The sequence below is a fragment of the Cyberlindnera jadinii genome (assembly GCF_001661405.1).
Source record: "Cyberlindnera jadinii NRRL Y-1542 unplaced genomic scaffold CYBJAscaffold_4, whole genome shotgun sequence".
NCBI lineage: Eukaryota > Fungi > Ascomycota > Saccharomycetes > Phaffomycetales > Wickerhamomycetaceae > Williopsis > Williopsis jadinii.
Genome location: NW_017963655.1, coordinates 401057 through 420659, shown reverse-complemented (window position 1 = coordinate 420659; position 19603 = coordinate 401057). Strand labels below are relative to the sequence as shown.

Sequence of the window (19603 nt, the reverse complement as noted above, 5' to 3'; positions counted from 1 at the left end):
GTTGCTGCTCGAGTGGGTGCTCTTAGGTACACAAAGAGAGATGATGTATGTGTTTTGTGTCATAGGGAGAAAGTACAAAAAATGTGGTTCCCATTCACGGATTGAAACTTGTTCTCATTCCCATGGATTCTGCTCACAATTACACTCGCAGCTATCATTAAACACCAGTTCAAAATAACTTGTGAGTGGTGGTGTTGTGGTTCTGGAGCGAATCGACGGGGTACTAACAGAGGATCCATGCTTAGGAATAATGAAATTTCCCGCTTTTCTCTTAATCTCAGCACTCTTATCAGGAAGATTCTGTGCAGCTCTGGAACGGACAGGGAATGGCCTGTTGTCGAGTGGTGGGGCTCACGACGAGGCTCATGACGAAGGTCGAGAAGATGCCAATGGACAGAGTGAGGTTACCAGCGAGGAGAAGCCAAAGACTCAGCTCGCTGCGGTGTGTGGGAACGCGGTATACCATGTCCAATCTCAAGGCGATATGGACTTTATATCCGAGCAGTGTAGCCATATCACTGGATCCATTATTGTTGATGGTGAGTACTCAGATCCTGTTCTTGATACTGGAGAGCTTCAGAACATAGGTGGCAGCCTTGAAGTTCACAGGATACCGGGATTGGTTCGAATGGACTTGCCAAATGTGGCAGTGATAGATGGGACCTTTGGCTTGAAAGAATTGACATCGTTGACTTCCATAAATGCTCCCACTTTAAACAAGGTTGGTGTTATCGATTGGAAAGTGCTTCCGATATTGAGCACCGTTAATTTTGACTCTGGGTTGTTCGACATTAACAGCATCACCATATCCGATACCTCCCTCATTGGGTTCTCGGGCTTTGCTGTCGAGAGCTTGGATACTTTGAACATCAACAACAATCGGTTTATGGATACCATCAGCTGTAACTTGAAAGGTGTAACGCGCAGATTAAGCGTCAGTGCGAATGCTAGAAACGCTGCTGTGTCATTTCCTAATTTGGAGTACGCCAATAACATCACAGTGAGAGATGTTGCATCCTTAAACGTGCAAAATATTGAGCACGTTAATGCCTCGATGGAGTTGATCAATAACGACTTCCAAACAGTGAAACTTCCAAAGTTGAAACACATTGGTGGCACGTTATCACTCATTGAAAACCACAACTTGAGAGATCCAGACTTCCCAGCGGTTGAAGATGTTGGCGGTGGGTTGATGGTCATCAACAATACAAACGTCAATAAGATCAGCTTCCTTCCAAAGTTACAGAGCGTTGGCGGAGCTATCGAATTCGTTGGTGATTTCAAAGAGACATCGTTTGGCCGGTTGAATTTGGTTCGTGGCTCAGCCATTATCAAAAGCTCATACGAAGACTTCGACTGCTCCCGCTGGATTAGAGGTGGCGATCAAAACGGCACCCAGGCCTCTATCATCAGAGGTGGTAAGATTATATGCACCAGTGCTGGAAAACAGCAGGTTGTAAAGTACGACACTGATGGAGCCATTGTGGATGAAGAGATCTCGTACATTGACGATTCTGAAACACAGGATGGCAGAGTCGGAGAGAATGGAGCCATAAGGGCCACCAGGGGAGGCCACGTGTCCTTCATCTCATTTGCATTGGTGATGGCTATCGTTCTCGTCAGCTTTTGATGCCATGAGCCAAAGCCTTGGATGTGTGAGTTTCCAACTAACGACCGGCACAACATCCCTCTCTCATCGTGTAATCTCACCCAGAGAAGCCCAGCCTCCACGAGTCCATCGTTCAGCACTCCATTGAAACTATCCAGAAGTAATAAACGTCTCTTAAAGTAAACAAACGGATGTAAAGAATCACCAAATGTAAACAAACATGTACACCTTGACGCTTATGGGCTGGTGTCTGGATGTTTATCTCCAACTCCAAGTCCCCCGCCGGCATTTCCGTCCAGCGCTTGCCGAGCACTTGCGCTATCTCTCGTGCCATTGCTCTTTTCACCGTTTGCGATAAGTTTTCGACAAGTTTTCGATAAGCTTGCAACCATAGCAGCGTCTCCCTGACCTGATTGTATGTCTGATAGCGTGGTGAGGCCAATTGAGCCTGTAAGCGGTGACTCCGAGTACGTTGAAAGGCTTCCGTTGAAACGCCGGAGGAAGAGATCGAGCTGTGATTCATGTCGGAAGCTGAAGACGAGATGCGACTTTGAGCCAGCTACTGGCAAGTGCCATCGGTGTAACATGCTGAAGATCGACTGCTCACTGTATCAGCAGAGTGATGCTAAGCCCGCGGGTGCTAAGGCGGGTGCTAGTGAGTCTGCAATAGAGAGCGTGTATGATAACGATGATGAACGGTTGGATAAGATTGAGAGACAGCTTGGTGAGGTTCTGGAGAAGCTGGACACAATAAGGACGAGTGGACTCACTCAGTCGTCCTCATCAGGAGGTGGACAGCCGTCAAACGTGGACTACCAGTATATCAGCACGCTGGGCAAGAGGAAATGGAACCATCTGGACAACTCCACGATGAATGCTCCGTCCAATGTCATCTCAAGGATCGATTCCAAGTTGTTTGGCCGTGTTGATCAGTATCACTCGTTCACCAAGGTGTGTGAGTCTGAGTTCCTGAAGTCATTCTATGCTAAGAACAAAGATCTGTGCCTCAAGCTTGGATCCAATTTCCTGACAATAGCCCACTTCTGGATAGTTCCAGGTGGCATCAGAGAGATTACCGATGATTATGTTCTGAGGCACCCTTTCATCTCAGCAGTCTTTGTCCTTTTAGCCATGGGGTTCGATGAGAACTACTCGTACGTGGAGGAGCAGCGTGAGCTGTTCTGGATAGTGAGAAGGCTGCTAGCGATGGCGTTGATCACTTCTCCTTTGACGGACCACGACGTTGAGGCTATTCTGTACTGCTCTCTGTATAACATCGCCAGGAAACCGTCACAGCCCCTGCTGGACAACTGGATGGTCTCCAGTGATGGAATCAAGCAGATGATGTACTGTACCAGCTTCCAAAAGATTGAAGATCGATGCAAATCAAGAGAGTACAAGCAGAGTGATCTATTTCATTTGAGAATATGGACTTTACTCTGTATATGTCATTTACAATGCTCCATAGGGAATGGCAGACCGAGTCTCATCTCAAAGGACTATATGGACATCTGTGATAGAGTCATAGATTATCCATGGAGTAACTTGGAGGATAACGTCAACGCTGCACTGGTCAGATTGGCAAGAGAAGTCCATAAGATGTTTTATTCCAAAGATCTGATAAGCAATCTGATCAGAGATGAACAGATTGCCAACATTGAAGGAGTGAAATGCTTCAGCTTCAAGGAACTTCACGATTGGAGAAATCGGTGGAAGGAATTAATCGATAACGATCTCTCAGGGACTCTACTCTTCAATTATGATTTCTATCACATCATTCTATCCAGAAGGTTCATTGCATCCTTCAAGGGCGTAAGGGACTATAAAGTCATCACGTACATCAACGTGGCATACAACACAGCTGTCCATTACTCAAGGGCAATACTCAACAGGTTTTTACAGCTGCCCAAGTCTATGGTTAAAGGATCACCTTGCTCGCTTCTCAACGAGGTTGTGTATTCATGCCTGACTCTATACGACTTCCAGGGCAAATTCGAGACTCAGTTCAACATGAGGTCTCTGAACCTCGTGTCTCGTGTCTACTGGCATTTGAACCACGTTGGAGAGACCAAAAACGATGCTACTGATACCGTGGGCCAAATCATCAAGACACTGGTTGATGTTCGTATCGTCAACACGGCTAATGAGCCGAGTGCCTCCAATTCAACGGACCCCTTGGCTCTGCCTGACAATCTAAAGGAGTTTGAAATGGACTACAAGCCACTTCACGATGAAATCAGCCATGAGTACACGAGTGATATCCGTCTTTCGTCACGCAACTCCTCCCTGGACCACAGTGGCTTAACTGCTATGAAATCAGGTGAGCTGGATGAGCTCTTAGACGTGGACAAGTTTGAAACATTTGAAGATTTCTTCAGAGGTATAGTTGGCAAATAGTAACTGTGTATTTACATGATTTCTCTCCACTGCCTTCTGTCTATATACTTGCTGTAATAAAGGATATGAGTGATGATCAACGCAATTCCACATTGAACTTATCCTTGATGGTGTCACGGACAGTGTCTTGTAGCACGTTGACCTCTTCATTGGTGACGTTTCTATCCATCGACTGGTAGTTGATTCTGTAGCACTGCGAGTTTCTACCGGTCTTTGGATGAGTGAATTCGTCAATCAGAGTCACGCTTTCAACAAGGTCACCACCGATGTTTCTCACAATCTCCATGATGTCGTTGATGTGGACCTTCTCATCCACGGATGGCACCCAAAATGCAACGTCTCTTACGGTTCCTGGGTATTTGGAGTATGGCTTGAAGGTTGTGATCTTGCCCTGCTCGAATTGGTTGTGGAAACGCTCATCCAAAGTCCAGAACAGTCTGATATCTGGAATGCCAAAGAGGAGCATTGCAATTCTATCCAATCCAATACCAAAAGCCCATCCAATGGTGTTTTCAATTCCAGAGTTCGTCAACACTTGCTGTCTAACAACACCACATCCACAGCATTCGAGCCACTCGCCTTTCCACCACACCTCGATTTCCCAACTTGGAGCAGTCCATGGGAAGTAGGCCTCAACCCATCTCACCTTCAAAGGCTCGTTGAGATAGGGCTCATCGCTGCCACTGAGCTTTGCAGACTTCTTGGCCTCGTTGAACACCTCGTTCACCAACAGCTGGATTGTTCTCTTCAGGTGTTGCGCCACGAGCTCAGTCTCACGGTCAGTCATGTAGTCCTGTTTAGGATTACCCTCATTGAATTGGTTAGGAGTGTCTTCGACGATGATGTCGATATCAGGAATGGCATCAATATCGTGCTGGAGCTTGTTCAGGAGCTCTTGCTCGCTGGCAAAGTCATCACGTCGCCAGATTCTACCACCCTCCATCTGGTGGAAGGCAGGGTAGTGTGTTCTGTCGATCTCGTCCCTTCTATAGACGTCAGCAGAGATGAAGTAGCCCGGTGTTTCACACTGTGTGAAGCATTCACGCTCATGAGCAGAGGTGTGTGTCCGGAGAAGAGTCGACTCGTTGATGTAATAAGTGTCTGTTTTCGAACGACCAGGGTGATCCTTGGGGAAGCCCAGAGAGTCAAAGTTCTCATACGTGGACACAACAGGTTTGAAGTTGTTGTAGTAGGTATAGCCCAAGCCCTGGAAACGGTTTTCAATGAGGCTTCTCAGGATTCCAATTGGATGGTTTGGTTTCAAGTGTAACGAGCGATCACTCAGCGCAATGATCGAGGGGGTGATGTTCGTCCATTCGTCGGTCTTGTACGTCTGCCCGCACACAGTCACGGTCTCTGGAGCTTGTGCTTCTGTTTGGTTCCAATGGTGGAGTATTGTTAGTATTACTGTATGCCAGCAGAAGGACGGGCCAGGGGAAAGCACTCACTTGTGTGAGACAGACGAGCACATAGTCTCACGAGCTGTGATGCTCTTGCTCTAACAACGCTCATCGTGTCGATTGATGGGGGTTTGCTGCTCAGAATCAGAACGCTTCAATGGGTGAAGAGATGGTGAAAAGGTTCTCGAGAGTTGGAGAGATGTGGCCATGGTGGGTGGGAGGCTCGGAATTATGGGGGCTCGGAACCGCGTTATCGGAATACTGCGAGATCGGAATGGGTGTACCGGAAATATTGAACACGGAATATGTACATCGGAATTACTAACATATCGGAATATCCCAACCACGGTCGGAATTGCGCTACTCACCGTCCAGGCGCACCGGATCTCGCGAAAAGCACCACCGGTTGCAAAATTTGAGTGGACGAAGAGCTCATTTTGTCAACAAAACACGGTGAAAGGACGAAGCAAACACACCCAAACCAACCAGTCAAGATGTTCTCGTGTGGATTGAACTTGGTGAAGAGCTCACTGCTCAGACCTCAGCTCCCTGTGCAGCCTCTCTCCGTGGGTAAGCGTTTCTCCCACGAGTACGCCCCAAGGTTCAAGCAGATTAGAAAGGCTCAGAAGGGAAGGGTGCCAGTGCGTACTGGTGGCTCTACAAAGGGCAACACGCTGAAGTTTGGCACGTATGGGCTGCGTCTGAAGAGTGAGGGCACACGGCTCAAGGCGATCCACCTGAAGGAGGCTGATAACATCATCATGAAGCTGATGAGAGCGAACGGAGGGAAGCTGTGGAGACGTCTGTCGACGAGCATTGGTGTCGCCATCAAGGGTAACGAGACCAGAATGGGTAAAGGTAAAGGTGCCTTTGACCACTGGATGGCCAGAGTGCCTACCGGCAAGGTTCTGTTTGAGTGTGGCGGTGAAAACCTCCACGAACAGGTTGCCAGAGAGGCCATGAGACGTGCTGCTGATAAGCTGCCAGGCCAGTACGAGTTCATCACAAGGGACTCGCCCGTGAGAATCAGCTTGAGAGCCTTCCAAGAGGAGGAGAAGCAGGTGAATCACTTTGAAGAGGCCAAGAGAAACCCGACAAAGGCCTGGGCGAACAAGCAGAAGGCCAAAGAGGACATCTACAAGATCTACAGAGGTCGTTAGAACACTGTACAAACAAGGCCATCGCACACCATTAGTAGTATATAATACACCTTTTCATGTATATACCGTTACACCACACATACAAAGGTAGTCAGACGGTGATTGGACTTTGCTCCTCAAAGGTTTGCTCCTCATAGAGTCTCAATGACAACCATTGACTTTGCGATGAACCCTTCAAGGTGATAGATTGATTTGGTTCCCAGGCTTAACCTCTCATCGAAAACCGCAGCTGTTTCAATGATGGCTTCTTGTTGCTTGGTATGCTGCACCAAGTGCAGCAGTTCAAATGCCAATGTCTTCAAGATGATCCTTGGTGGTATACAATGGGAGATTAGCTCGTAGCACACGGTTCTACACTGAGAGATTCTCGAGACCGTACGGTCCTTGTAGATGTCCCGTGCAAGTCTCTTTATCACGCTTTCCCAGTCAAGCTCGATCATCGGTGTGCTCTTGGTGAGTGTCTCGTTTTGCATCGCCAGTGCCTCGACGAGAAGTAGTGCCCTGCGGAGGTTTCTCTTCGACTGCAACGCTATACGTTGCAGCACTTCAGTTCTATCGTCTGCGATGCTAACCTGTTGTTTGGTACACAGGGTGTCCAGGACACCCACGATGTCATCAACATGTGGAGAGGCAATCCTTATGAGCAATGTTCTCGATCTGATGGGGGCGATGATGTTGGAAGTTGTGTTGGAGATCAAAACCAGCCTGATGTTCTTCGAGTACTTCTCCATGGTGCGACGCAGGGCAGCCTGTGCATCTCTGCTTAGCGACTCAGCTTCGTTGATCACCACAACTTTGAACCTGTGCTTTCCAGAGAAGTCCACCTGCTCTGTCTGTGCGACTTCTTTCAACAGGTCCTGAATGACAACACGGTCGTTGTTGCCAAGGTCACTGGGTGTGATCTCCAGGTGATATGGCGAAGAAACAACGTTGAACTCGAGCTTTCTCGAGTTCAATTGGAACGTACGGACGTCGATCTTCATCTTTTCAACACCGGCACCAAACAGTTCACGTAGAAGCACCAAGACACGGGTCTTCTTACCAGCACCAGACGGTCCGTACACCAGCAGATGGGGGAAGTCTCCAGACGAGGCCAACGCCTCGAGACGCTTCGAAACATCCTGGTGATAGTCCAATTGGGACAGTGTCGACGGTCTGTACTTATCAACCCACAGTGACATCTTAGTATTGTCTTGATTAGCCAGTGGTTACCTCCTTCAACGGCTAAAAGAGACGCTAAAGAGACTATCATCAAGAGAAAAAATTTACAGTGGTTTTCGCGTTCTGATTGCGACGCGTACGCTCTCTACGCGTCTTCACCACGTCAGAGGGAATCACGCGTATGGACAGCCTTCTACAACATGAGACAGAATGCTCGTAGTATAAGTGAGATGATATTGTCAAGCCAATAGGAAGAAAAGTAGGGTGAAGCTACAAAGAATCAGCCCAACATGGTGGAAGACTCCAGCTCTGAGGCTCGTAGACTTTGAAGTGAAATCAAAGAATTCACCCTTATAATGGCCACCAACGTTTGGTGTTTTACCCTTGTTAGAGCCTGAGTTGGCCTTGTCGAATAACAACGACGGGTTCCTCATGATGCTGTCTCGCTGTTTCAGTTTCGCTTTCGCCTTGGTTTCCAATTGCTCTCTCTGAAGGACACCCATATACTTGTGATGATTATCGGAACGACCAGTATTCCCTTCAAGGCTGTAGCTCTCCTCAAGTGAGGGATCCTCCAAGGCTTCTCTGGTGGGCTGTGATGGATGTGGACTCGTGCTTGTGGTGGCATCGGATACTGTTCCGTTGGCCAATTGAGATGGTGGCTCAACTTCAGTGATGTCCAAGTTGTGGGAGTCTATGGACTCCTCAACAGCCAAAGCCTTCACGTTATTTCTTTCGAAATGAATGTTATGATTTGTGCCTGAGGTCATTCCATGGCGACCTTCCTTGTTAGCTTGTTTCGGAAAGCCATCAAACAACTCAGCTTCAGGGTTATAGAAGTCGTCCTGCTGTTCTTCTGCATCAACATTATCATAAATTGGAGGTGCTTTCTTCTTCGATTTCAGTACCTTCTTCTTATTTCTGTTGAACTTGGTTGTAAACTTTTGATCAAGCGACGTAAAGCCTTCATCAGTACGATCTCTGTCTTCTGATTTCAATTTATTGGGGATAGCACGTTGTTCCAGTGAGCCCATGAGACTTCTTGGGGGTTTCTTCAACTTCTTCTTCTTACCCGATGCCTTCTTTCCAGATGACCCTTCTTTGGAGGAGATCTGGCTCTCCAAGATAGAGCTGAGAAGACCATTAGCATTCAATTCTTGTTCTGAGCTCACTGGAGGGGAATCCTGCTGTATTTCTTCAAAATCAGAGATCCCATTGATGCCATCATTATCGTCACCTTTGGAGTCATCGTCATCACTTGGAGAGCCACCATCGGTGCTTGTAACATCAATTGCAATACCCTTCAAGAAGGGACGATGCCTAAAGTTATCAATGAACTGGTGTTTATCCTTAGCACGCACAAAGTCGATAATATCGGTGATGATATCCTCAGGAAGGTCTTTGAACCTTGAAAGAGAGAGGAACTTTTCGTACTTCTCGATCTCCTTGAGATCACGGTCACCGAGTCCATACAGTTCTATGAGATTTTGGTTCTGCTCAACTTCATCCACAAGCTCAGAGTCCTCTTGAAGAGCTGAAGCAGGTGGTTCCTCCAATGCTGGAGCTGAAAGACCATTATCTTCTATAGTGGACTGCGGAACATTGTTGTTAACAGTACGTATGAGTTCCTTGATGAAGCTGTGAATATCGTTCACATCGAGTTGTTCTGACTCACCTGGAGTAGGCTCATCAGTGAGAGTAGGTTGTGGCAAGGGATCTGGAGGCACTTCATCACGGTCATCTCTGTTACTGTTGTTTGCAAACTTCTTTGAAATCTCATCTTTTAGACTCAATAGAGTCTCTTTGAATATTTCCCGTATCCCATTGGCAGTCAAGGGAACCAGTTGTGATTCTGAATTGTGCAATATTGCAGCCTCTTGGAGAGGTACTTCTGGTACATCATCAAACTGTGAGCTAACAGACAGACTCATAGACAGTAACAGTGTAGACTGCTGGATCTCTGTCGAAGTCACCGTGACCGTCGTTTCAGCTTCAACTGCGTCCAATGGCCTCGTCTCTTCAACATATGTCGTAGAAGTCGTGGTAAGCGTAATCACAAGGTGAACCTTTGAAGGTCTCTCAAGGGCACGGACCTCCTCCAGTAGAATATCATCCCTTTCAGCCGTCAATGCTCCTTGTGGAGTACCAAGTGCAAGTTTTGATACGCTGCTCATCAACGCACCGTTTCTGAGAGAGTCACTGTCAAGGCCAATGTCAACGTCAACGTTCGTATTAGGAGGATCAAACAGTCCTTCAAGAAGACCCAGCCTCAGCAGCTCATCCCGAGAGGCTTCAACACGGTACAGGACACCGTCCTCTGTGTTTAAAGAGCGGAAATCAGCTGGCACCAAGCTCTCTTCACCATTCGGATAGAGCCCACGTACGAATACCGTGTGCATCACAGTCAACATCAACAACACTCTGCTATACTTCATCATCAAGACACAACGGAATCAACAGAATCAACAAGAATCCACCCAGTTCAGTAGCAAGTGGAACAGACTAGTTAGGTGTGCTAAGTGATGAGTGTATTCCTTCTGCTTGTGAGTATCCACATGGATGTAAACAACTGTTTCATGAACACAAAGATAGTACGCTGTATAGCTGAGCACGGATGAAGTGACACAAAGATCACCGTTTATATGTATATATACATATATATATGCTGGTAGTGAAGCATTGCTGGGCCAGAGTATTCACAGGCGACACGTGTTGCTTCACAGTTTGAGCAATTGTAACACCTCTTTGGATATGTCAAAGTACGGTTTTGATACCTGTGTGTGCTCCTTGTTCAGCACAATTGGCTTGCCCTTGTCGCTTTGGGCACAGATCTCGCTGTTTAGAGGGATTGAGCCCAGCGTGCGTAGTCCCTTCTTCTCAGCCATCTTTATAGCACCATCGATAGGCCCGAAGATGTGGTCTTCGTGGTGGCAGTTGGGACAGTGGTAGTACGCCATGTTCTGCACCAGCCCCAGGATGGGTATTCTCATCTTCTCAAACATCGACACGCCCTTGACCGCGTCGATGAGTGCAATATCCTGTGGCGTGGAGACGATGATGGAGCCATCAATCTTAACCTGCTGGCCTATACTCAGCTGTGTGTCACCAGTGCCTGGGGGCATGTCTACCACGAGAACGTCCACGTTATCCCAGGCAACCTCAAATAGCAACTGCTGCATGGCCTTCATCACCATCAGCCCTCGCCAAACCACGGGGTTGTCCTGCTTAATCAGATAGCCCATTGACATGGTCTGAACACCATAGTTCACCAGCGGGATCAACTGGCCCTTGGAGTTGATACGTGGCTCGCCAGACAGATTCACCAACGTTGGCAAAGAAGGTCCGAACACGTCTGCATCCAATATCCCAACTCTCTGGCCCAGCTGGGACATCGCCAACGCCAGGTTTACACTCATCGTTGACTTCCCAACACCGCCTTTGCCAGAGGACACCAGCAGAACCTTGCCAACACCGGGAATCCTCTGTCTTACCGGTAAACCAGACGACCGTTTAGATCTTCCTGGTAAGCCCTAACAGTGCGTTAGTCCACCACGTATCTCCAGAGTCCCAAACCAGAAACTTACCAATGGGTTCTCATGTCCTCCAAGAGCTCTGTAGGTGGTGAAACACCTCGATAACCTCAGCATATGGCCGTCCACTGGGCTGAACAAGCATCAACAGGTGGGAGAGGACGTCCCTCCCACCATCGGAATTGTTCTGGCGATGCTGTCGGAATTAGCATCCGTCATACACATTTTTGGAACATCCCGAAAACGGCAGAACTTCCACAACAAGAGACCTCGCGGCCGGGTAACCGCAGGGTCGCCGCGGCCAATGAAACAGCGGGAAAAACAAATCGCGAAGCTCTCTTAGTGCGGGAGCCCCCGATGTACCAAAGCAAGGGCAGAGAAAAAAAACCACGATAAAAAAAGCGAACTGGCCTAATAGAAGAGCACAGTTTTACATCAACAAACCCATTCAAGACAAAAACAATGGCTTCCCACACCTCCATCGTCAAGGCCGGTGACTTCATCCTGCGTACCCCAGCGCTTAGATCCATCTTCGTGCCAGCCGCCAAGTTGTTCTGCGCTTACTCTGGCTACCGCCAGCTCGGCCTCAAGTTTGACGACTTGATCCACGAGGAGAACCCAACCGTTCAGAAGGCGCTTTCCAGATTGCCAAAGGACGAGATCTACGCCAGAAACTTCAGAATGCTGACTGCTGCTCAGTGCGGTATCACCCACCACTTGCTTTCCGCCGACAAGGCTCTTAAGCCATCCGAGGACACTCCGTACTTGTTGCCATACTTGTTGGAACTTGAGGCCGAGGCTGCTGAGAGAGTTGAGCTGGACAACGTTGAGGTTGCCAAATAAGCTCCTTCATGGCGAGCGATGGCACGTTGAGGCTACAAGGAGCGAGGAGCAGCCTCTTTCACATTCACAGTACAAGATTATATGAGTCTAAAATAAACAAAAAAACAAATCACCACATTACAAGCAAGCACGATCTTTCTCTTCCCTTTCGAACCTCTTAGCTTTCCCACCCTTACTTCACCGTTATATCAGACAAGGCCGTGCGGGAGTTGTATCGCACAGCTGTCAGCGTAACGATGGAAGCTTGTGTATAAATCATGGGGAGGATATTAAAGAGTGAAATGCATTTTTTTATTTGTTATTTAAGAATATATGGAGAGGATTTTCTATTCTGCCATTGTAAATCTATTATGTTTAACCCGTTATAGCGCCCGCGTCCATCATGTTGTGCTTTGAAGATTGCCTATATACGACTCATAAACCGTGCTACCTTAACTATGCTACTTCAACTCTTGCCAGCCATGTGAGAGACCACCTTATGGTGTAAAAATCAACATAAGCGCATACACACCGGACAGCCCGTGCGAGGGAGGCATCTCCGCCAAAAAGTATTTATTAGCGGGAGCTTTGACCCTCTCAATGTCCCATCACGATGTTTTGATGACAATCACCACTGAAAGACCGTTCAATTGAGTATCATGGCTACGAGAGAGGTGGAGATTGCTAATGCGCCTACAGTGAAGGCCTCGCTACCGACGGTGTTAACCGTTGCTGGCTCTGACTGCAGTGGAGGAGCCGGCACCGAGGCCGATCTAAAGACCATCACAGCACATGGATGCTATGGACTGACTGCTATAGCAGCATTGACTATGCAGAACACACAGGGTGTCAACGGTGTCGAGTTCACCAGGCCAGAGGCCCTGGAGTCGATCTTCCAGTCCATTTTCGACGACGTGGAGGTTGATGTCATCAAGACCGGGATGCTGACTGAGGATGCCATCGAGATCCTGTCGAGGTTTGTGCAGTCACACCACAGGGGCAAGCCCGTGGTGATAGACCCGGTGATGGTTTCCACGTCAGGGACAACGTTGGCGAAGATCGAGGTATTGAAGCTCGCGCTGGAGAAGCTCATCAGAGGTGTCACCTTGGTGACACCCAATCTTGAGGAGGCCACGAAGATCCTCAGGCTGTTCGACATCGAGGCCAAGGTCTCTGGCGTCGAGGACTTGAAGATGTACGCGGTGCTCATTCAGCAGCACACACAGGCCAAGAATGTGCTGTTGAAAGGAGGCCATTGTCCATGGACCTGCGCAGGCAGTGACAAGAGATACGTGACAGATGTGCTCTACATCTCCGCCACTGAGTCAACAATTGTGTTCAGATCTGAGTACGTTGAGACTGAGAACACACACGGAACTGGCTGTACACTGGCGTCCGCCATAGCGTCCAACATCGCGTCTGGTCTATCCATAGAAGACTCCGTGGAGAATGGTATTCGCTACGTACAAGGTGCCATAAACTCAGCATCCAAGATTGGCCATGGTAATGGCCCTGTAAACTACGTGTACCATATAGCTTCACCTTGTTTCAAACATGGAACAGGAGCAGTGTTTGTCGAGGGCGGGTTTGTCGACTACCTGTTGTCCCATCCAATGGTTAAGCCCGTCTGGAACCAGTACATCAACCATCCGTTTGTCGAGAAGGTGGCCAATGGCACTCTGCCAATGCACAAGTTCGTGAGATACATCTCTCAGGACTACCCTTACCTGGTCAACTACGCAAAGATCCACGCGGTGCTGTGCTCGCTTGCACCAGACCTCGATTGTATGACGCGTCAGATCGAGATCCTGAACGGCGTCACCAAGGAGATGTCAAGCCATGCTGAGACGCTGAAGGACCAGGGAGTGACGAACTTTGACTCCTTGTCATTACAGATGAGCGACGCGTGCAAGGAGTACACAGCTTATCTGCGTAAGGTTGCTGAAGGCGGTGATTGGCTGGAGATCAGCGTCGCCATGTCGCCATGCCTCCTTGGATACTACAGGGCAACGTCCAACTTCCCCGTCACCACTGACATTCCAAAGTACGTCCAGTGGATGGAGACGTACACCTCAGATTGGTACTACGATGCTGTGCAGAAAGGAGAGACCAGCTTGGAGAGGCACGCAGTGGGCATCAGCTACGAGAAGGCCGCTAGGCTCATCAAGATCTTCAGCGATGTGTGCCTCCTTGAGGTGAACTTCTGGAACGATGGATTGAACTATGAGGGCTAGTCTATGTAGATCTATAATAATGTGGCTCGCCATTACTCGTAGGGCTTGCTCTCGTGAATAAACTCAACAATTGACGGTATGGTCTCTGTTTGCCAAGTAGTATCACCGCTCTCGATCAATGCCCTTATTCTTGAAGATGAGACCTTGAGCAAGGAAGGATCACCTTCACCTATGAAGATGCGCTCACTCCACTCTGGAAGACAGTCTTTGTTCTTGCCAGATCTTATATTGTCCACGTAGCTCAACTGTTGCTCCAGAGAATACTGCTTGTCGTCGTCACGTGTAAGTGCAAAGAGATCGTTATGCCTCATGAACCCTTCTAACGCCACCGTTGTGGGTGTTGGCGCGTAGTACTTGTTATCAAACACCCTCACTAGCGTATCGAATCCTAGGAGGAACGTCAACCGCAACCCTTCCACGACACCAGCGGTCTGCTTAATCCACTGCTGAACCTGTACAGACTTGTCAGCAAATATCGGCTGGTCAGTGACGATGACGTACACAGGAACATCCATCTCCTGCTTGATGTGATCTGCCAACAGGCACATCATCTGCACACGGTGCTCAATGGGAGCTGGTTTGGGGGTCTTCTTATCACAGTTGTTGACACTGAACATGAGCAGCACGCCCACAGAGTCCTTTGGCATCACCTGGCCATGGTATGGATACGTGATGGACTTGTTTACCAGTGCGTAGTGGCCCAGGTGTGGTGGATTGAATGACGAGTCCAGGATACAGAGTCTCCTTGTAGAAGGGGAAATGACCGGCGAATGGGTGTGATAAATGACTTTGAAACTCATCGTCTTCTTGTAGAAGGGAATCAACTGGTCCCGAAGCGCCATTAGCCGTTGCATCCTTGTTGGTGATGATGTATTAGCAACCTGGGCGAGGAAGATTCCCTGGCTCCGGTTTCGGGGAGTTGATGTACACACTATGAGGATCTACAGCTAAAGCAAGGTCAAAATCAAATTCTTGATGGGCAAATGGAATAACGGGGAAAGAGCAAAACATATATGAATAGAAAAGACATACATACACACGGACACAGTCCTCTTGGTGGTAGACATCACGCTCAAAAGTGTGTGCTGGCTACTATTGACGATCATATCACCATCCATACGCACCCGGCAATGATGACAGCAAGCACAATAGCAGTGATGATACCGGCACCAGCCTTATCACCACCTGTGATATTCAGGGCAGCGGTATCCAGCTGTGTTGTGGTTGAACTTGTTCCTGCGCTGGCATCACCTTCGGACGTACCGCCTGTTTCGTTTGTATAAGGAGCTGGTCTGTCCTTGATGAGTAGGTTGTCAAACACCTCCAGTGCGGATATTTGTTCTCCCAACCCATAATTACCATCATTGGAGCCCAGTTGCCAGTTCAATCCACACGTGTGTCCATCGTAACCACCAGTACACGACTTAGCAGCGCCCTCGGCGGACGCAACTAGCCACGTATAGATGGTGTTGTACGTAGTTGGCGCCATAACTGCTGTTTGGCCCAAACAACGGGAAAAGATAGACTTGAAGGAACGCTGATCAGTATTACAACCGGATGAGGTTCCCTGACAAGCACGTTCATACATGATATCGTCCACGAAGAAGACCGAGGCACCTTGGACCAATGCTTCTGTTCTTTGGAGCCAGAGATCATCCTCAGTGGCGTTGTACGCATAGGCAGAACCAGCCATGAGCAGACCAATGTTGTACGTCCACTCCAGCCCTGTGATCGAAGAACAGTTATCAGTGATACTGGCACCATCGTAGACACGGGCAGAGCCATCGGAGATGGAGACGAAGCCTATGTTCTCGAGCCACTCGAAGGCCTCGTTGGCAATATCGATATAAGTGGTGTTGCCAGTGTACCTTCCAAGTCTGGCGCCTATGGCAATCATACAAGCAGTGGAGATGGTGTTCTTATACGTGTAACCGGAGTTCCAGGTGAAGATCTGCCATCTCAGTCCTCCACCGCAGTACTGGTCATCCCATCTAGCCCACATGGTGTTGAACACGGCCTGTGTCAGTGCCAGCCAACCTGGTTGGTCGGATGGCGGGTTGGTGAAGTTACGCTCTGTTGCCTCCATCACGGCAAGCCCCCAAAAGCCTTGATCATCGTTACCTTCCGTCATAGACTGGTTTGAAGGAATGTAGTCGTTATTGTTACCTCTCTGCGCCATGAGCGCATCGTAAATCACGGCTTCATACGTGTCGTTGTTGCAGAAGTACCAGAACCCCAACATCGAGCCCATGGCCTCTCCGGCTTCCCACCAGTAGTACGGGTCTTGGAACATACCAACGGTACCACCGTAACGTGTACCTTGGTAGTAGTCCATAACACCGCCGATGACCAGAGCAGACGCATCACAGATACTCGTCTCGGAATCAACATCCAGATCTATCGACAGTGCCTGCTGGGCCAAGAACATTGGCACCATCAGCGCCCTCAACGATACCTCGAATCGCATGCTTGAGTGTTATATAATATAGTGCGATTATGACAAACAGTGTCCTCTTCCTTCTCGCTCGTCCTTTCCTCTGCTAATGCTGTGTTCCCTTCAATCAGTGGCACACAGTGTATGGAGATGCTCAGTACTTTGTGATATGTAAAACACCCAGCCCCTATGAATCGTCAACGTTGTGATTTAATACCCAGCGAAGCTGAAGGAGCTACTTGCGGGCCCAGAAAAAGTTTGAAAAAGCGCACGAAACTTATTACCTAAAGTGGAATCAAGTGCTGTCAGCGATGATGACCAGGACGCTTTGACGGTATCGGAAAGCTGTTGGAACGAGGGGGGAGGATTGGGAATTGCGAAACTTCTTCACAACAGTGGACGTGACGGGAACTATAGCTATAAAACTAAAAATAAGTAGCCAATTTTGCCTATGGAAAGGTGAGATTGTGAGATCAAACAGGGTGAAGAGAAGATACGCGCACGCTCGCAAAAAGGCGCGCAAAAGAGGCCAAGGAAGGGTGAAAAAGCGAAAAACTTGCAAGCCCTGGCGGTGCGTTTTGGGCGTAAAGTTGATGCTTTGCGCAAATCTTTGGCGTAGACTTTACGAAACAGCGCGCTATGGGGTTGGCTTTGTGCTGGCGGATCTAATTTTAGAACTGGCGTAGTGACGTAAAATGGCATGAAAAGATATAGAATGGCACGAAATGGCGCAGAATGGCACGAAATGGCGCAGAATGGCATGAAAAACATCATCATGGGATCGGCGAGCATCTAAACTCAATCTGTAGACTCGCAGAGCATCAAAGATGCTCTTCGTTATCGTAGTACTTTCCGGTTTATACGAAGCAACCAAACACAGTCATTGCCAACACCGATACTGCAAGTAGTGGAAATGCGGTCCAGGGCGCAGAATCCGCCGTTGCACCGTTTTTGGCAACAAACTCGCCATCAACTTTGGTGAAGTACTTGAAGTCGTCAAATGGATGAGGAAACATCTTCTTGTCGATCAACCCTCGAAGGTCCCATTCGATGGCATCCTCGGTCTTGTAGTTCCAAAAGATCCACCCTGCAGTGTTCGCCTCGTAGGATATGAGCTGGATCTCGTTGAACTTTCGTATCTCATCCTTGTGGCTCTGAGACATCTGCTTGTACGTTGCCACGTTGGAGCAAGATTTGGTCGCATCGTCACGACGTATGAGTCTGCTCATGCTTTGATTCCCAGATCTAAGTAGCTGGTCGGAACTAAACGTTCCGTCATATCTCGCACCTGTGCCAACTCCATTCAACCATTTGGCGCAATCTGTGATTGCGCCCGACCATTCTCCAATCAACGAAGGATGGTAGCTCTGTTCTAGCTCAACAGCCTTCGCATAGTTTCTAATGTCATTAATGCGCTCTTCAGAACTTTTAGCAAGTTGTCCCGTGGTGAACACTTCATAATGATGATGGTCTATAACGACGCCATGGAAGTCTAGGACAGTAGTGTTGTAAAGGCCATTTTTCGAAGTGTACTTTCGACTAACGTTTTGGAAGTCGTTGTTAAGGTGCTCATTCCAATACCCAATGCTCATGAAACCCTCCTGCACCAAAAACCAATTCTGTGAGTTGTATTTGTTTCTGAAGCGGTCATAGCTGTCATATGTGAACTGTAGCACACCAGTGATGTTTAAAGAAGACATCATTGGTTCATTCACAATCTCGATACCAATCACAGTATCCTGGAACTGTTCCTGGCCATACTTCCCAAAAATATAGTCCAATGTGTTTTGTGTGACCTCCAGATTGGTTTCGGAGTGCTGCCAGCCAATTGTACCACGCTTACCAGAGTTGTCAAACCCGTTCTGCGAACCAGGAACACCGTGTAAATCAAACCAAACCTTTAACCCTTGGTTCTTGGCCCACTGGATCGATTGATCAATGTACTTTTCTTGTCCTTGAACATAAGGATCATTATCGAGCAATTGGAAAGCCCAGTAACCAACAGGAATCCTAACCAAGTTCAAGCCGAGATTCTTAATGTCGATGAAGTCCTGTTCGGTATAGTACTCTGACCAATGCTTTTCTAGCCTTCTCTTGGCCTCTTCCCTGCCCAACTGTTGACAGAAAGTGTACTCATCAACGGGGATTTTGGACTCATCAGACCCAAACGCTTCAAATAGCGACGGCGTGATATACGGCTCAAGCACAAACCATCCCCCAAGCGACACTCCTCTCACCTTATTGGTATTATAGTCCCAAATCTGTTCTTCAACAGGGGTAGAGTTGGCCCTCGGTCTCAATCTGTGGGCGTCTGCCTTCCAAAACAGTAAACACGCCGAAAAGACGCACATCCAGTAGAAAAACATGATGCAGTATATGAAAGACGCCAGATTACACGCACTCTTTGCTCTATACAACACCGAAAGAAAGAACAGATGAACTGTAAGCGTAAGCCCCTCTGTAATCAAGCCCTAGGAAGCCAATCACCGCTTCCAACGCTTTTGCTGATGTTAGATATCTATTTCCTTAAAGAGAGTCACAAATGCCACAGACGAATCATCAACATGGAGAGTCGTACACAAACACAGCGCCACCGAGTGCCACTCAGACTTGAAGCTTCAGTAACCGGGTAAACAGAACAGGTGAAGCAGACACAAAGCAGAAACAAAGCAGAAACAAAGCCGAGTTTGAGATGCGCACTGTGCGTCTTTGTGTATCGAGGGAAACCATCGGTGTGCCCCTTTACAAAAGATGTTCGGTCTTTGTGATATTAGGTAATCGCTTATGTCAGCGTGTCACGTGATGAGTTTAGCTGTGATCAAAACTTTTCCTCAGCGCTTTGCTGTTTAGCTTATA

At 48.2% G+C, this 19603-nt stretch overlaps 12 protein-coding genes across 12 annotated transcripts; 5 read left to right on the top strand and 7 right to left on the bottom strand.

The window, feature by feature from the left end:
* CYBJADRAFT_166988 (uncharacterized protein) lies at positions 1-1778 on the top strand. Its single transcript, XM_020214722.1, has one exon. The coding sequence runs from the start codon at positions 251-253 to the stop codon at positions 1628-1630; it is 1380 nt and encodes a 459-aa protein (XP_020071334.1). The 5' UTR covers positions 1-250; the 3' UTR covers positions 1631-1778.
* Positions 1779-1967: 189 nt separating this feature from the next.
* Positions 1968-4097, top strand: URC2 (Urc2p). Its single transcript, XM_020214721.1, has one exon. The coding sequence runs from the start codon at positions 2027-2029 to the stop codon at positions 4004-4006; it is 1980 nt and encodes a 659-aa protein (XP_020071333.1). The 5' UTR covers positions 1968-2026; the 3' UTR covers positions 4007-4097.
* MSF1 (phenylalanine--tRNA ligase) lies at positions 3869-5546 on the bottom strand. Its single transcript, XM_020213314.1, has 2 exons — positions 5455-5546; positions 3869-5377 (listed from the first exon to the last, which is right to left on the bottom strand). The coding sequence occupies exons 1-2, from the start codon at positions 5516-5518 to the stop codon at positions 4083-4085; spliced, it is 1359 nt and encodes a 452-aa protein (XP_020071332.1). The 5' UTR covers positions 5519-5546; the 3' UTR covers positions 3869-4082.
* A 331-nt stretch (positions 5547-5877) lies between these two features.
* MRPL16 (mitochondrial 54S ribosomal protein uL16m) lies at positions 5878-6664 on the top strand. The gene has a single exon (XM_020214720.1). The coding sequence runs from the start codon at positions 5901-5903 to the stop codon at positions 6564-6566; it is 666 nt and encodes a 221-aa protein (XP_020071331.1). The 5' UTR covers positions 5878-5900; the 3' UTR covers positions 6567-6664.
* A 30-nt stretch (positions 6665-6694) lies between these two features.
* On the bottom strand, positions 6695-7782 carry RFC5 (replication factor C subunit 5; the record flags this gene model as incomplete). The annotated part of the gene is made up of 1 exon (XM_020213313.1): positions 6695-7782. Exon 1 carries the CDS (start codon positions 7745-7747, stop codon positions 6698-6700), a length of 1050 nt encoding a protein of 349 aa, XP_020071330.1. The 5' UTR covers positions 7748-7782.
* Positions 7783-7966: 184 nt separating this feature from the next.
* CYBJADRAFT_172272 (uncharacterized protein) lies at positions 7967-10162 on the bottom strand (the record flags this gene model as incomplete). The annotated part of the gene is made up of 1 exon (XM_020216312.1): positions 7967-10162. The coding sequence occupies one exon, from the start codon at positions 10160-10162 to the stop codon at positions 7967-7969; it is 2196 nt and encodes a 731-aa protein (XP_020071329.1).
* A 282-nt stretch (positions 10163-10444) lies between these two features.
* Positions 10445-11482, bottom strand: CYBJADRAFT_177103 (Mrp/NBP35 family ATP-binding protein; the record flags this gene model as incomplete). Its single annotated transcript, XM_020216839.1, has 3 exons — positions 10445-11257; positions 11312-11337; positions 11479-11482. 3 exons carry the CDS (start codon positions 11480-11482, stop codon positions 10445-10447), a joined length of 843 nt encoding a protein of 280 aa, XP_020071328.1.
* A 237-nt stretch (positions 11483-11719) lies between these two features.
* Positions 11720-12429, top strand: QCR7 (ubiquinol--cytochrome-c reductase subunit 7; the record flags this gene model as incomplete). Its single annotated transcript, XM_020213312.1, has 1 exon — positions 11720-12429. The coding sequence occupies one exon, from the start codon at positions 11720-11722 to the stop codon at positions 12098-12100; it is 381 nt and encodes a 126-aa protein (XP_020071327.1). The 3' UTR covers positions 12101-12429.
* Positions 12430-12471: 42 nt separating this feature from the next.
* Positions 12472-14498, top strand: THI20 (trifunctional hydroxymethylpyrimidine kinase/phosphomethylpyrimidine kinase/thiaminase). The gene has a single exon (XM_020214719.1). It carries the CDS (start codon positions 12739-12741, stop codon positions 14311-14313), a length of 1575 nt encoding a protein of 524 aa, XP_020071326.1. The 5' UTR covers positions 12472-12738; the 3' UTR covers positions 14314-14498.
* POF1 (nicotinamide-nucleotide adenylyltransferase) lies at positions 14346-15113 on the bottom strand (the record flags this gene model as incomplete). Its single annotated transcript, XM_020212622.1, has 1 exon — positions 14346-15113. One exon carries the CDS (start codon positions 15111-15113, stop codon positions 14346-14348), a length of 768 nt encoding a protein of 255 aa, XP_020071325.1.
* Positions 15114-15340: 227 nt separating this feature from the next.
* CYBJADRAFT_166981 (glycoside hydrolase family 76 protein) lies at positions 15341-17242 on the bottom strand. Its single transcript, XM_020214718.1, has one exon. It carries the CDS (start codon positions 16778-16780, stop codon positions 15416-15418), a length of 1365 nt encoding a protein of 454 aa, XP_020071324.1. The 5' UTR covers positions 16781-17242; the 3' UTR covers positions 15341-15415.
* Positions 17201-19396, bottom strand: CYBJADRAFT_166980 (glycoside hydrolase family 5 protein). Its single transcript, XM_020214717.1, is given in 2 exon segments — positions 17201-17473; positions 17484-19396. The coding sequence occupies 1 exon segment, from the start codon at positions 19111-19113 to the stop codon at positions 17605-17607; it is 1509 nt and encodes a 502-aa protein (XP_020071323.1). The 5' UTR covers positions 19114-19396; the 3' UTR covers positions 17201-17473; positions 17484-17604.
* Positions 19397-19603: the final 207 nt, after the last annotated feature.